The following is a 15,779-nucleotide window of genomic DNA, read 5'->3' on the forward strand; positions in this document are numbered from 1 at the left end:
GACAAATCAATTGCAAATATCATGGAGCTTATCTGTAAATGTTTAAATAGCTGTATGAACTATGTCCTTTTGTAACACGTGAAATGTAACTTGCAATTATTGTGGAGCTTTTCTCCTTGGGCCTCCACTGAAAACGGGCTCTTCTTGGCCCAGTGGACTTTCCCGGTCATCAAACTTAAATAAATCTGCCTAAGAGTTGTGCTGCGAGGGGATATAGGCTGCCTGTAGGGAGATTCCCTGAGAGATAGCCAGATCCTATACCTGTACAGCTAGTCTGCATAAGAGGAAGGACTTTGTCCTCCTTGCCACATCACTGTGGTGTTGTCTGTGAAGATTTTTAGGAGGCCCTGCTGGAGGTATGGTTGGAAGGCCTGCAGGGCTAGGAGTATTGCTGTAATTTCTCTGATGTTAATGTGCATTTATTTGTGTCCGTCTGTCCACAAACTCTGCGCTGTCCTTGGATCTAGAGCTGCCCCTCAGCCCAGGTTTGAGGCATCTGTGTGCATGATCTGGGAAGGGGTGGGTATTTGCAGAGGCATGCCCGGATTCTGGGCAACTTGGGCAAGCCACCATTTTAATTCTTGGTGAAGACAGGGGAGGAGTTGAGCCCTGAACTCTAGAGGATGTGAGTACTGAGTTCACATTGAGTGAAGGTACCACTGAAATTTCCTCGTATGTAACCTTGCTAGGGGCAACATGGGGATAGTAGCTGCCATGTACCCCAGAAGTCTTAGGAATAACCTCGCAGTCAGGGCTAATGAATGGAGGGCAGATTGAAAGTGGTGGGAGAGGGACACCACTTTTTCCTCTGGGAGGGAGGCCATGCTGTCTGTCCTGATTCTGCATCCCAGGAAGACAATGTCCTGTGTAGGATGGAATTTGGACTTTGGGTAATTTATCAGGAACCCTAGAGACTGCAGCAGGTGCAGGAGGTCCTTGATGCGAACAAGGAGGGTCTGTCTGTTGTTTGAATGAGGTCGTCTAGGCAAGGGAATATCTGTACTCCCTCTTGTCCTGCAGTAGGCAATGACTGGGGCTAGGCACTTTGTGAATACCCTTGGGGTGGTGGACAGCCCAAAAGGCAATGCACAGAACTGAAAGTGGGAGAAGCCTGCTATGAATCTCAGGAATTTCCTGGAGGTAGGCTTTATGGGGATGTGGAGGTAGACCTCTATGTCCAGGGTTACCATAAAAGCCTGAGGGAGAATGAGGCGAAACAAAGTGGGTAAGGTGAGCATCCTGAAGGAGGGAACCTTTAAGAAAAGGTCGAGGCAGGAGAGATCTAAGATGGGCCTCCATGGTCCTTCCTTTCTGGGCACCAGAAAGATTCTTGAGTAGAAACCTTTTCATTGAACAGGGGGACGGGACTGACTCTATAGTGCATTGCAGGAGCAGGTTAAGGCCTGAAGTAGGAGGGACTGTTGGGATGCGAGAGTGGTTGGGATAGGAAGCCTTGGAGGAGGAGTGATCCAAGTCGTAAAGTATCCATCCTTCAGGATGGACAAGACCCATTTGTCTATTAAGGACCAGGCAGGGAGACAGTGAGAGAGATGGGTGGACAAGGGGGTGTTGGTAGGTGGAGGTGGGAGGAAGGTTGGCAGGCAATCAGACACTGCCTGCCCTGTCAGGAAAGGAAGGCCTCTGGCCGGAGGGCCTGAGAAGTCCTTGGCTGCGGAGATTTACTGGGCAGCCTTCTGGACCTGGGGGGGGCAGAAGGCCTTAATGCCTTTCTTATGAATTGTGTCTTAGCTGGGAAGTTTATCTGAAACCTGGTGATTGGGGAGACAAGGAGGTGCTTGAGGTCTTGAAGCTCCTTCCCTTTTTGCTGGACAGACTTGAAAAGATCAGCCACGTTAGCACCAAAGAGGGCCGAATGGTCCAAGGGGGCGTCCAGGAGCTTGGCTCTGAAGTAATCACTGAGTGGCTGTAGATGTATCCAGGAATGCCTTCTTACTACGGATGCTGATGCAGCTGATCTGGCTGAGGTCTTGGCTGCATCATATGCACACCTGAGGGAGTGCTTGTTGACTTGTGAGACAAGGCCGAGTAAGGAAGACAGGGATGCTTTAGCAGCACAGTTAGGAATGTCATTAAGTTCTTTGGAGGCTTTGTTCAGAAGAGCCACAGAGTACTTGGCCATATGAGACTGGCAGTTTGTAGCCCTAAAGGCTAGGGTAGCAGAGGTATAAATTTTTTCCCCCCACCTCTCCATGGCCTTGCTGTCCTTAGCAGGTAGAACAGTGGTAGTAGGGAGTAGCTTGGATGCCCTATCTGTACAGATGGAAACAGTGGCAGGGACTGCTGGGGGGCACTTGATCAGGAATTTATCTGATTCAGGGATCCTGTATAATGTGCCTGCCCTTCGAGGAGCAGGAAGTTGGGAATCAGGATTAATGGATGCTGATGAGAAAATGTCCAGGAAGGCAGGTTTGTACAGGTGGGACAGGTGACAGGTTAGGTGATTCCATTTGTATCAGGTCATAAAAATCTTTTCTGTGCTTCAGACATGTCTGAGCATTCCCACTTAAAGTGTTCTCTCATCAGGTTAACAGTGTCCCCAAATGAAAGATCTTTCACTGGGGAATCAGGCTCAGCAGAGGCCTCTTCAGTGGGGATGAGATCTAAGAGTAGGAGAGGGAGTCCTCACAGGAATCAGACAGTTCCTCCTCTGCAGGTTGGCTCACAGTTCTTTCAAGTATAGAAGGCCTAGGGCTGAGAAGAGGTGGAGCCGCAGGGGAGTACGCAGAGGAAGGCCTGAGGGTCAGGAAAGTATTAGAGAGACTCTGGCTGAAGCCAGCTAGTCATGTAAGGCCTCAGGTGCTGGAGAAATATGTCTGGTCTTTTGCTTTTTCTTGTAAGGCCTAGCCGGCATCTAGCTGGCTGTAGGCCAGGGAGAGATCACAGGAGTGGAGGAGGCCAGGTCTGAATCGCCCATCGAATGTATTGGTTTCCCCCGGCATCTGTAACAGGTACCAGTATATCCTTCCTGGACGTGTCGTCCGCTTTAAATTGTGCGGCCTCCTGACAGGCACCCGCTTTATCTATGGCGGCGGAAGCAGAGTCCTCCATCCAAGCTGATGGCGACTACAGGTTGAGTTGCCAAGAGAGGTGCAGTGGAATACGTAGGCCACGTGGACTTGGCCCTCTTCCTTGATGGTTCGGATGGGGTGTCAAAGGAGGCATCCATACAGAGAGCTATCGGTCTTAGGCGCTGGTTCTCAAAGTATAAGTTGAGAGCCTGTAAGCGACGGCAAAGGGTTTTGGGGATGAATGATTTACAGATGGCGCAGTTTTTGGAATCATGCTCCGTACCCAAACAGAGAGAGACTGGTCGTGGTTTCTGTGTGTGGAATTTGATGACCACAGTTAAACTTGCTTACTGAAACTATACTCTGGAACAATGAAACTATACTTGAACTGAATCCCAGTTCATGTTAGGCAGAGCCCCTCACTGACTCTCTTCAGGAGAAATCTTGACGAGTGGATGGGAGATCGTAGGTTTACCCCAGGGGTCATCTCTGTGTCACTACTAGACAGAGGCACAGTAAACTAATTCTATTATGTAAGGGGGTCTTTACTGTGTCACTACTAGACAGAGGCACAGTATTCTAAATCTATTCTGTACACTTTTGTACCATTACATGGGGTGGCGAAAGCCACATCACTATGGCTAGGCTTATAAATGCCCCAGGGCAGATAGCCTAGTACCAAACTATGAAACTATGGACATGAAAAGACTATAAAAAACAAAGGACTGAAGAAAAAGGCCCCAACGGGGGTACTTAACTTTTAACGCGAAACAAGATCAGATGTCCACGAGTAGCAGGAACACCTGGCATACGGCTGGCGGATGAAAATTCTGAGGGCTGGTGGTGCAAACGTCAACTTTATGGCCCAGGCTTCTGCCTCCACATCAGACGTCTGATGCACCAGGAGGGACTGAAAAAGCTTTGGAAACTTGGCCGGACAAGCTGATCAGAAGAAGGGTAAACCTACTAGTAGAATACTGCAACACTGGAAAAGAAGGACATCTGCAGGGTCTGCCGGGGGGGGGGGGGTAACTACATTTTTGCTCGTCAGGGACCTTATAAAACCTGTCTGGTCTTTTAGGTGCAGGTGGTTGAGAGTCTGGATTTTTGGATGAAGAGGTAAAGGCATCCAGATTTGCAGGTAAGACTGAGGGGATGGCCGATGGGGAGTGAGACTCCACTTGGAGTTCAAAATACCTCCTGTGGGTGTCAGTCATCTGGGTAGTGTCTCATTTAAAGTACACTCTCATCTTAGTTATTGTTTCACCAAAGGTAATGTCCTCTGGTGGAGAATCCCCCTCAACAGATTCATCTGGTGAATAATATTCTAAAGGATAGGCAATCTGGAATGCATAAGAAATGGATTCTTCAGAAGAGCAGTAAGGTTCTAGTCCCTCATCTCCTTCTTGGGTAGTCTGCAAAGGGAGAGAAATAGCAGAGGCTGGTCTAGGGCTGAGCACAGGTATAGTAGAGGGAGCAGAGCCTGAGGGCCATAAAGGCCTGCATAACAACGTTAATGATAGAATGCCAGTCTGGGGCTCCTTCAGGGATAGGAGTCAAATATTTAGTTTTCTGTTTTCATTTAGTGGGCATTGGTTTGGGAGAAGGCCTAAGCTCAGAAGTTAAGATTCTCAGGAATAGGAGTCTCCGAAGGTCGTCCGACTGTTACTGGTTCCCCCTCGACGTCGATAGGAACAGACGTCTCACCTATCTCCTTGGATATGCAGGCTGTAATTTCTGAAGCAGCCTCCTCAGTGGGAGCTGAAGTAGTCGGTTCTGTCGGATGTCCCTCAACTCCTAAATTGGCAGCTGGCGGGACATCTGATGGCGGAGAGGCACCTGAAGTTGACTTAGAAACTTTGGCTTTTTTCAGCAGTGGTTCAGTTGGAGCGGCCGATTCGGGGTCCAATCTAAGCACAAGCTTTTTGAGACATTGATTCTCTAAATATAAATTTAGTGTGGTCAGACGGCTGCGGAGGGTCTTTGGTAAAAAGGACTGGCAAATGGAATAAGCAGCACGATTGTGTTTCTTCCCAAAACAAAAGACGCAACGGTCATGGATATCCTTATGTGGTATCCGACACCCGCAATGGCATTTGCCCTTCGTAGCTGACATCGGCTAATATTAGATACAACTAACCAAGCTCAAGCAAAGAAATGAAAAGGTTTCCCCAATGGGGTACTAAGCTTTTTTAGAAGTCTTCTAGATTAGGAACAAAGCGAACAATGTGACGTAGTCTGCAGCTGAAAAGTTCTGACGTCTGTGCGTGCAGACGTCACATATAAGGTGTCCCTGGTTTATGGCCCTACGTGTGATGTCCCACACACCTACAGCAACCAGGCTTAAGCTCTTGCATAGGAGCCGCCAATGGGTCGCCTGAGGCGGTTAATCCCACAGTAAGAACACTGCAACATAGGAATAGGACATCTGAGGAGTCCATATGAGCAGCTAGGGCTTCGGCCCTGCATGGTTTCCGACTGGAATTTAGGACAATTAAAGATGTTATGCTGAGGTTCCAGACAGATGGTATTTATGTGGGAGTCGCTTCCCATACCTCAAATGATCACGAACCTTTTTAAACATTAAATTAGAAAAAAATCCCCAAAGGGGTACTTATCTGATTGGACAAGAAACTCTTGAAAAAAGCCAACCGATGGACTGTGACTGTACTGCATTCATGGTGAAGCATTGGACTGCATGGCTAGAAAGAACTGAAAATGGTGCCAACTAACTACATTTTTGTACCCTGATGTCCAGGTGTTGGTCCTCAGATGTCCACTGGCCAGGGATGATGTAAAGATTCTGGAAATCAAGCCAGTCGCAGTCTTCTGTATGGCAGGAAGACACAAGAATCAGTACTTCAACATTGGCTAAATGCATATACAAGTTTTACTCCTTTTACTCCTATAAAGTGGTAGGCAGATGATAAATAGCAAGGCAGCACTGTCAATCACACCTAACTGCCCCCTGCTGTTAAACATACTGCAACAGTGAAAAACACAAAACTCATGCAACGAATAGGTACTTGCTGAACTAATTACACCAGCTGCAGTTTTGCCTATATATAACCCCCATGTAACTGTGAAAAGACTAGAAACTTGGCCAGTAAAATAAAGCCAAGCAGATGTTGGAATCCAAGGTTCTTTACAATAAGACAACGTGAAGAAATTAAAAATTTCCCATATAAATACCACCTCGGGTCTCCCCTTGGCCTAGCGGGACTAACTTGGTCACCAAAGCATAAACAAAATAACACCTTCTGTAAAAGTTTGCTTTCACCATTAAGTTTATAACATGCACAGTACCTATGCTTTTGCTAGTGTTTCTAACGTACATAATGTGTAAAGAATAACCCAAATAGTTTTTCCACCTGGTAACCAAGAAGCCCAGAATCTGCCTCATCTGGAACCTCTTCTGTGAAACGCCTCTTCTGTGGCTGAGTCTGTGGCTGCTGTGGTAGCACTGTGGTAAGGTCAGCTTTCACTGAGACTGCTGGATACACACCAACTACTGGAGGCTGAAAAGCAGGAAGAGAGAGAACACAATAGGTTAACTGATAACAGTATTCTAAACAGAATTCATCCTTCCATTGTACCCTAGCAAATGCGTTCTTGACTAAAATGCAATCGGTATTTCTTAATAAAACAAAGCAGAATGCTATTTTAAACAGCTCACAGCAAACTCGCACACATTTATACTACCCTTCAGGTTAAAGATATACCAGCAACAGCACTTGGCTGAAAAAAATGTCAATGCTCAAACAGAATTCTTTTCTGGTAGCTCCAGAATTGACAGATTTAACAGACTTAAAAGTAACATTTTACAAATGTTATGTTTGGCCGAGAAAATGGGAGAGAGATGAATACTTAATCCACAGCTCCCCATGCAATTACAATACTGAAAAAATTCAAAGGTATCACACAACCAATGATCCAGTAAAAGGAAAGTACATCACCATACGTGTAAACAAGACGTGCACACACACTTGCATGCTGCTTTCCGCCGCATCCACATAAATCCCCTTACTAGCTAGCTTTAAATATTTAAAGTTATACAGGACCAAATTTGTGGGATTAATAATTGCAAGTATATTTCCCTTAAGTCTTTGAACATCAAAGGAAGAGAGAGAAAAGGCACAAATCTTACTTAGCAGCAATGAAGCTTAATGGCTACACTTTTTTTACACAGTAAATAACACCAAAGTACCAGAATACCAAAGTATTTACAAGCGAAACTATACAGACGATGAATAGTTTGTGGTTTAAATAAGGCACAAAACCGACAGCGAGGTACGTTGAGGTCAGGGCCTAGGCAAGGAATACAGTACGAATGAAAATCTTTATGAGGTATTTGCTTTCCACAAGAAATCCAATTAACTTTTACTGACATCGGTTTAGAGCAAGAAAATGTTTCCCCAACGAGGTACTTAGCTTTAGTTGAAGACTTTTGTTCTGAAACTTGAAAATGAAAATTTTAGGAGTCAGCCTACCGGCACTTGCGAACTGCTTCTGCTTCGGGCACCGCACGGCAAGAAAGACTGATGTAATGGCACCGGCTGCATGCTTTACACCCCTGACTACCTGACGTCACAGAAGATGAGACAGCAACAGATGCAGGACCCAAGACTGATAATCAGGCTGACTGAGGGCTACTACAAGCACATGTGATGACTGCAACAGTGAAACACAAAGAACATCTGACAACTAGCTTAACGGAAGCATCGTTGGTAGGTTTGGACCTGTGCGGTCTGTTTCTGTCTTTATCTTTACTTTTTTTGGAAGATCTGCTGTTGGACGGCTTACCAAAGCCATATTGGAATTCGAGGACTGTAAGCAAAAATATCTGGCCACAATAAGGGTCCGATGATGGATAGTTCTGGCGTTGAACAAAGCACAGAAGCGACAACGAGGGATGTCGTGGTGTGGACCTAAACAGAGTGGAAGTCTCGGTGTGGTATTTGTTTTCCACAGGCGAGACTATTAACTTTTTCTGACATTGGTTAGTGCAAGAAAAAAGGATCCCCAATGGGGTACTTGGCTTTAGAAGACTTCAACTTCAAATCGGTAGACGAAAACTCAGGTAGCAGCTGACCGGCACACGTGCGAACTGCTGCTGTGTTGGGCTCCACAGCAAGAAAGACTGATGTAATGGTGTTGGCTGCCTTACTTTATACTACCGACAACCTGACGTCAGTCCTCAAGCGACAGCAACCTACGCAGAAATACTAAGTCTCTGGTATTCGGGCCGGCCGAGGGCTACCCTGGCAAGAATAACCCAAATTGCTAAATGCAGCAGTGACACACGAAAACATCCACTTGTGCAACAGGAGAACAGACCTGCTCAATTTGTCTGCTATGACACTGGACTTACTCTGGATGCGATTTATAATAAAGCCACATCAAAGCCTGTTGACATGTGGGACACAACTGGGTTCTGCCTTGTTTCTTGACGTACCGGCTGTACAGAATGCCACTGCCTGTGACCTATCACACCTGTGGAGAGGCAAATCCTAGTGTGTTGTGTGTAATGAGAGGACGACTGCCTGCATCTCCAGAACACTGATGTGAAGACTGGGGTTCGTCTAGGAGCAGTTACCATGGATCCTCCTCCATTTGAAATACCTCCCTACTCCAGAGGGGAGGAGTCTGTTGGCACCATGGCCAACTGTGAGGGAACAAAAAGGTATATCCCAAGAGAACCAATGGAGAAGTCATCTACCATGTAACATGATGTCTGCAGATCCTGCTGAGCTTGATGGAATGTTGCATCAACTGAGAAGCAATGGACCACTGGGCAGAGTCCACTCATGTAAAACCTAGTTTATGGTAGTAGAGTGACAGCAGCTGCCATGGACTCTAAAAGCTGAACTATCACCACAGCCCAACAAAGATGCAGAGATGACAGTCAGGACAGAGGAAGTCTGGGGTCCAGGTGGCAACCTATGAACTCCAAGGTTTGTAATAGTTCCAAGCTTGAATTTTTCAAAATTTACAGTCATCTCCAAAGAAGAACACAAGGGATTAAGGAGTTTCTTGTGTAAGAACAGGCGATGTAGACTGCACAATGACCATCTAGAATGAAGTCTATTTGACAAAAAGATTCAGTTTGTTTAGGTTCAAAATTGTTCTTGGGTCCCAGTTCTTTTTTGGTATTAAAAAACCCTCAAGAAAACTTCAGATCCTCTCTGATCTGGTGGGGCCTCCCGGATTCCCTAGCAGCTTTGTTAATTTCCTGCAATGCACCCTTCTTTGTCAGGGTGAATAATCACAAAGGGCTTTTTTGTTTTTTGAAAGTGAAACTTCTTATGAGATTATGTGACAGCTCGGATTGTAATGGAAAAGTGAAAAGGAAATACTTGTCAAACTCTGCCCTTAAGGGGAGAGTTTGACTTCTGTACTTCAGCTTTTCACATACACAGAATGGACAGAGAGTGAGCTACTGATCCCCCCCACACACACAGCGAAGACTGAGAGCGAATAAGCGAACCCACACACAGAGTGAAGAGTGACAGCGGGCTAGTGATCGATCCCTGGCAGCCACACACATGCACACACTGACAGTGAAGAGCGAGTGTGATCGAGCGACCCCAAACACAGAATGTAGAGAGAGAGGGGAAGAGTTAGAGTGAAAAAGCAAAGAGAGGCAGATGTACAAGACGGCAGTGGCATCCTGAGGAGAATGGAAGGTGATGGAACATGTTACAGTGCTGGAAAGAAAGTTAAAATGCAATAATGAAAGAGATGAGGTTAAACAAGAATCGGTACATACTAAAGTATTTTAGGAAAAAGGAGATTTAGAACATTCACATATAGCATGACAGCAGCTTCATTCTCTAGCAAGGTGATGCTTGTGGCGGCGTTAAACCATGGAAATTTTATAAGGTAGGGAGATGAAATGCTAAAAACAAAAGGTCAGTGAGGGCAAGGAAAATACTGTATTATCAGGTACTTGTGGTAGGAGGCCACTGATATATGCAGCACATTGAGGGGGCTGGGCCTCATAGGGCTCCACTACTGTGACACATTATACATAATATGGCACTATACAACAGAGAGATTGTAGAGAAAAAGATCACAAACATGGAAGGTGTGGAGCAGACCATTCTGGTATGTTGCAGATGTTTGCGCAATGCAGACTGACCTGGAAGAAAAGACTGGATGACTGGGGTGGGTAAATGGCATAAAAAAATCAACAATAGTTGACAAACATGGTGGAGTTAGTTACAGAAGGCGAGTGACCTATGACACAAATAAAAATGAAACTGACCTAAGGTAGTAGGTTCAAGAGTCTCCTCTCAAAATAATGTGTGTGGTCGCCACGAGTGGTAGAAGTGAAATGTCTGTAAGGAAGTGTGAAGGAACTTATACTGTATTCTTTGCTTTCCTTCGCACTTCCTTACAGAAGTTTCACTTCTACCACCTGTGGCGACCACGCACATATTTTTATTTTTTCAACATCTTTGTTAAGGGATGGGAGGGGAATGGAATAGCCTCTGGTTATCACTCAACACCCAAGACCAAGGTAATGGTGGAGTTGAGCTCCCGTCCCACTGCCTCCACAGAATGACAGCTGGGCAACCCTCAGGAGTGCTGAAAGGGTTTATCAGCAAAAGGGCCTTTAAACCTTTGGTTCTGCTTTCTGCTTCTGCCCCTAGGGTGATGTCCATTAAAGTCTCTCCTCTTGCACAGAGGCCATGTCACCTCAAATGTCCTGGACAAAAGGTACAGTTGTGTACACTTACCATAAATGTAGATGTTTGAGTGTATTCACTGCTGCAGTCATCACACTTGGGTTATCTGCCTCCAGGTAGCCCTCAGTCGGCCCAAATACCATGCATCAGTTTCTGTTGCTCCAGGCTTGACGTCAGGTCGTCAGGGGTATAAAAACATGCAGCAGACGCCATTACATCAGTTTTTCTTGCCACAAATGTCAGGAGCTCCGCAATAGGGAGCTAAGTTTCGATGGAGGAAAACACCACCAGTAAAAAGAAAATACCAATACCCATACCCTGAAAATTGTGGGGGGGTAAAAGGCCTAGAGATTAAGGGGAGAGAGAGAGAGAATGAGCGAGAGAGACATCAAGGGGTTGGAGGGAGATAAACCAGGACGGCAACAGTGAATACACTCTAACATCTACATTTATGGTAAGTGTACACAACTGTACTATGTTCTTCGTGTTTCACTGTTGCAGTCATCACACTTGGGTGGATTCCCAAAGCTGAAGAAGGGTGAAGGCAGTCAGGAAGAGTTAGGGCTGGGTTAGAATGCCCTGCAGGACTGCTGTTGCAAAGACTGCCATGGATTTGGGGAAGATAGGCAAATGGTAGTGCTTGGTGAAAGTGTGCACTGAACTCCTGACAGCTTCCAGGATTTCTTTGTTATGGACTTCCGAGAAATGCAGTAGAGGTAGATGTTGCCCTAATGGTGTGTGTTATGACCCCCTGCAGGGTTGGTTTCCCATGGTGCTTGTAGCAGAAATGGATGCAATGTGCTATCCATTTAGATATAGTTTGCTTAGAAATGGCCTTGCCCTCTGCCCCTGTTGCAAAGTTGACTAATAACTGGTCAGATTTTCTGAAGGCCTTAGTCATATCCAGGTAAAATCTGAGCTGCTTGTGTATGTCCAAGGAGTACAAGATCTTTTTTCCTTTATTTTAAGGATTAGGGAAAAAGACTGGAAAATGTATGGATTGACTGAGAGGCACACTGGACACCACTTGAGGTTTAAAGGAAGGGTTTATCCTGAGAGACCCTGTCAGCATGGAAAATGAAGGGTTCCACAGCCATAACTGCTTTTAGTTCAGACACTCTTCTAGCTGAAGTGACGGCTAGAAGCAATGCTGTTTTCCAAGAGAGGAATTTTAAACCTGCTGACGCTGCAGGCTCAAAGGGTGGAAATGTAAGCTTTTCCAGTACAAAGTTAAGGTCCCAAGCAGGGGTGGATGCTCTCCTTGGTGGCCTTAAGTTGTTTGCCCCTCTCAGGAACTGTTTGATAAGAGGGTGCGAGAAGAGAGGTGTTTCAGTGTTGTAATGAGCCGAAATGGCTTAGGCATGAATCTTAATGGAAGAGAACAGGTCCTTTTGGAGTAGATCTGCTAAGTAATACAAAATTAAAGGCAGGGAGGGCAGAGTTGTGTCCTCTCCTTTAGATAGGGCTCCATGAGCAGTATCTTTTCCACTTATCCGCATAGGATTTCCTTGTACTGGGTCTTCTGGCTTCAAGAATGACATCCGGCACCTGTTTGCTTAGAGCTGCTGGGACAGTATTCAAGGGATAAGCCAGGCTGCAAGCTTTAGGGTTTGCGGATGCAAAATTTGCCCCTCCTGCTGAGAGAGAATGGTAGGGTTCTGATGTAGGTGCCATGGTGGCACCAATGTCAGGCTGCGGAGTGGGTACCAGTGCTGACGTGGCCAGTCCGGGGCAATCAGAATTGTCCTTGGTCTGTCATGTCTTATTTTGAGTAATACTTTTGAGAGAAGGGGCAGGGGTGGGAATGCATAAACTGAGAGATTTATCCACTGAAAGGATAGGGCATCCACTTTCCAGGCCCTGCTGTGAGGGTTCCTGGTGCAGAATCTGCTGAGCTGGTGGTTGTAGGGGAGGCAAAAAGGTCCACCTCTGGGGTCCACCATTTCTGAATCAGAAGTTTGAAGGTGCTGGGCTCTAACTGCCACCTGTGCAGGTCTAGGAGTCTTCTGCTTAAGTTGTCTGCCAGTGAATTTTGCCTGGCAAGAATTGAGCTTGCAGACGGACTTGCATGTCCAAAGCAGTGTTCCACAGAGCCATGGCTAGCCTGCAGAGTGGGTAGGAATGTGTTTCCCCCTTCTTGTTGATGTACCAGATAACTGTGGTGTTGCCTGCTTTTATTAGAAGTCCTGGAAATAGAAGGGATCTGAAAGCTGTCAGGGCATTCTGCACAGCTAGCATCTCTTTTTGGTTGATGTGCAGATGAATTTGACTTGGGCTCCAGTGGCCCTGAATGCATTTGACATCCATGTGTGCTCCCCAAGGCATAGTCTGATGCATCTGTGGTTAGGGTCTGGGCGGCTTGGGGTTGAGTAAAGGGCAGTCCCTTGATGTGGTTGCATGCTTCTGCCCACCAAGGAAACGCTGTCCTTAGGGTATGATAGGAATGACTGTTTCCAGGTGTTGAGAATGTTGGCACCAAAGACTAAGTAACACTGAAGTTTCCTCATATGCAGTCTTGCATATGGAATTAGCAGTATACATGATGCCATGAACCCTAGGGCCTGCAGTATTTTTCGTACGGATAGCTGGGTTTTGGTGGCCATTTGTTTGAAGTAGGCTGTCAGATGGACTTGTTTTTCTGAAGTGAGGAATGCCATCTGGGATGTTGTTTCCAAACTTGCGCCCAGGAATGCAATCCTTTGACTGGGTACCAGTTTTGATTTCTTTTCCTTGATGGTGTACCACAGGGAAGTGAGGAGGTTTTTCACAAATGTCAGGTGCTGCAACAGCAATTCCTGACTGTCCGGCTAAATCAGGCAGTCGTCCAAGTATGGGTAAATATGAATATTTCTCTGGCTGCAGTATGCAATGGCTGGAGCCAGGCATTTTGTGAATACTCTGGGCACAGTGGATAAACCAAAGGTAAGGGCAGAGAACCGATAATGCATAGACCCGGCCCTGAAACGAAGATACTTCCCTGCATGACTCCCTTATAGGGATGTGCAGATAGACTTAAGTCTAGGGTGACTAAAGTATAGTTGTGTACACTTACCATAAATGTAGATGTTAGAGTGTATTCACTGTAGCAGTCATCACATTTGGGTTATCTGCCTGCAGGCAGCCCTCAGCCGGCCTGAATTCCAGGGTCTTCAGGTTTCTGCGTCGGATGCTGTCGCTTTTTCCATGACGTCAAGGGTATAAAACATGTAGCAGACGCCATTACATCAGTTTTTCTTGACCAAGATGTCAGGTGTCCCCACAATAGGAAGCAATTACATGGTATGGGACACCCTCAGCAAAAACCAAATACACATGATATAATATATGCCAAACAAGAAGGAAAGGTAGAGCCAAGAGAAGTCAGGGGGCTGGAGGGAGGATAACCAAGACTGCAACAGTGAATACACTTGAACATCTACATTTATGGTAAGTGTACACAACTGTACTAGGTTCTTCATGTTTCACTGTTGCAGTCATCACATTTGGTTTGATTCCCAAAGCTTAGGAAAGGTGGAGGTAGTTAAAGAGCATTAGGGCTAGCAATAAGGCCTTGTAAGACTGCTGTGGTAAAATCCATCTCTGGATTTAGAAAAGCTATGCAGGTGGTAATGCTTGGTGAAAGTATGTACAGAGCTCCAGGTAGCAGCTTCCAGAATGTCCCTGGTAGGGACACGTCTGAGAAATGCAGTAGAGGTAGATGCAGCCCTGGTGGAATGTGATCTTATCCCCTGTGGTGTAGGTTTTCCATGGTGCCTGTAGCAGAAATGTATGCAATGGGCTATCCATTTGTAAATGGTTTGCTTTGAAATGGCCTTCCCCTCTGCCCCTGCAGTAAAGCTAACAAAGCAGCTGGTCAGATTTTTTAAGAGGCTTAGTTCTGTCCAAACAGAATCTAAGCTGTCTGTGCAGGTCCAGAGAATGCAGTATCCTTTCCCCCTTATTTTGAGGATTAGGGAAAAAAAGTAGGCAAATGAATGGACTGGTTTAGAGTCACACAAGACACGACCCTGGGCATAAAGGATGGATTAAGTCCTGAGGGGAACCCTGTCTGCATGGAAGATAATGAAGGGTTCCCACTGCCATGAGGGCCTGCAGTTCAGACACTCTTCTTGCAGAAATGATGGCTAGAAGTAAGGCTGTTTTCCAGGAAAGGAATTTCAACTCTGCTGTAGCAGCTAGTTCAAAGGGGGGGGGGGGGGTGAGTTTTTCCAATACAAAGTTAAGGTCCCAGGCTGGAGAGGGGGTCTTAAATTTTTGGCCCCTCTAAGGAATTGTTTTAGCAGGGGGATGGCAGAAGAGGGGTGGCTCAGTATTATAATGTGCTGAAATGGCAGAGGCATGAATCTTAATTGAAGAGAAAGATAGCCCCTTTTAGAGCATTTCTGTTAAATAATCGAGAATATGAGGTAATCTGGGCACCGCTGTGCCCATCCCCTGAGCCTGGCTCCAGGAACAGTATCTTTTCCTCTTTTCTGAATAGGATTTTCTAGTACTAGGCCTCCTTGCCTCAAGAATGACATCCAGCACCTGCTTACTGAGGATCGTTAGAGGTGAGCTTAGGGAATTAGCCAGGCTGCAAGGTTCAGGGTTTGAAGCTAAGGGTGCAGAATCTGGCCCACCTGCTGGGACAGCAGGGAAGGGGTCTGAGGCAGGTGCCATGGTTGCAGCACTGTCAGACGGCACAAAAGAGGGTACCAGTGCTGGCGTGGCCAGTCTGGGACAATCAGGATTGTCCTTGGCTTGTCCTGTTTGATCTTTAGTAGAACCTTCGAGAGGAGAGGCAGAGGGGGAAAAGGAATAAATTGAGAGGCTTTCCCACGTAAAGGACAAGGCATCCACTTCCCAAGCTTGACTGTGGGGAGTTCTGGTACAGAATTTGTTCAATTGGTAGTTCTGAGGGGAGGCAAACAGGTCTACCTCTGGTGTCCCCCATTTGTTCCTCAAGAGCTTGAATATTGGGTTCCAGTTGCCATTCGTGTGGGTCCATGAGGTTTCTGCTTAAGTCGTCTGCCAGTGAATTTAGTTTGCCTGGTAGGAATTGATCTTGCAGGTTCACTTG

The 15,779-nt window shown here is 46.2% G+C and overlaps 1 protein-coding gene across 1 annotated transcript in view; it reads right to left on the bottom strand.

Annotated features, from left to right (window-relative positions):
* The window catches only part of KHDC4 (KH domain containing 4, pre-mRNA splicing factor), a gene marked incomplete in the record, with an annotated part of 2,214,276 nt that overhangs the window by 195,888 nt on the left and 2,002,609 nt on the right, over window positions 1-15,779 (bottom strand). Inside the window, 1 exon segment of the mRNA XM_044080154.1 lies at window positions 6,401-6,547. Within this exon segment, the coding sequence (XP_043936089.1) occupies window positions 6,401-6,547 (147 nt within the window).

The sequence above is a fragment of the Protopterus annectens genome, chromosome 8.part0 (assembly GCF_019279795.1).
Source record: "Protopterus annectens isolate FY-2018-M chromosome 8.part0, PAN1.0, whole genome shotgun sequence".
NCBI classification, from domain to species: Eukaryota; Metazoa; Chordata; order Ceratodontiformes; family Protopteridae; genus Protopterus; species Protopterus annectens.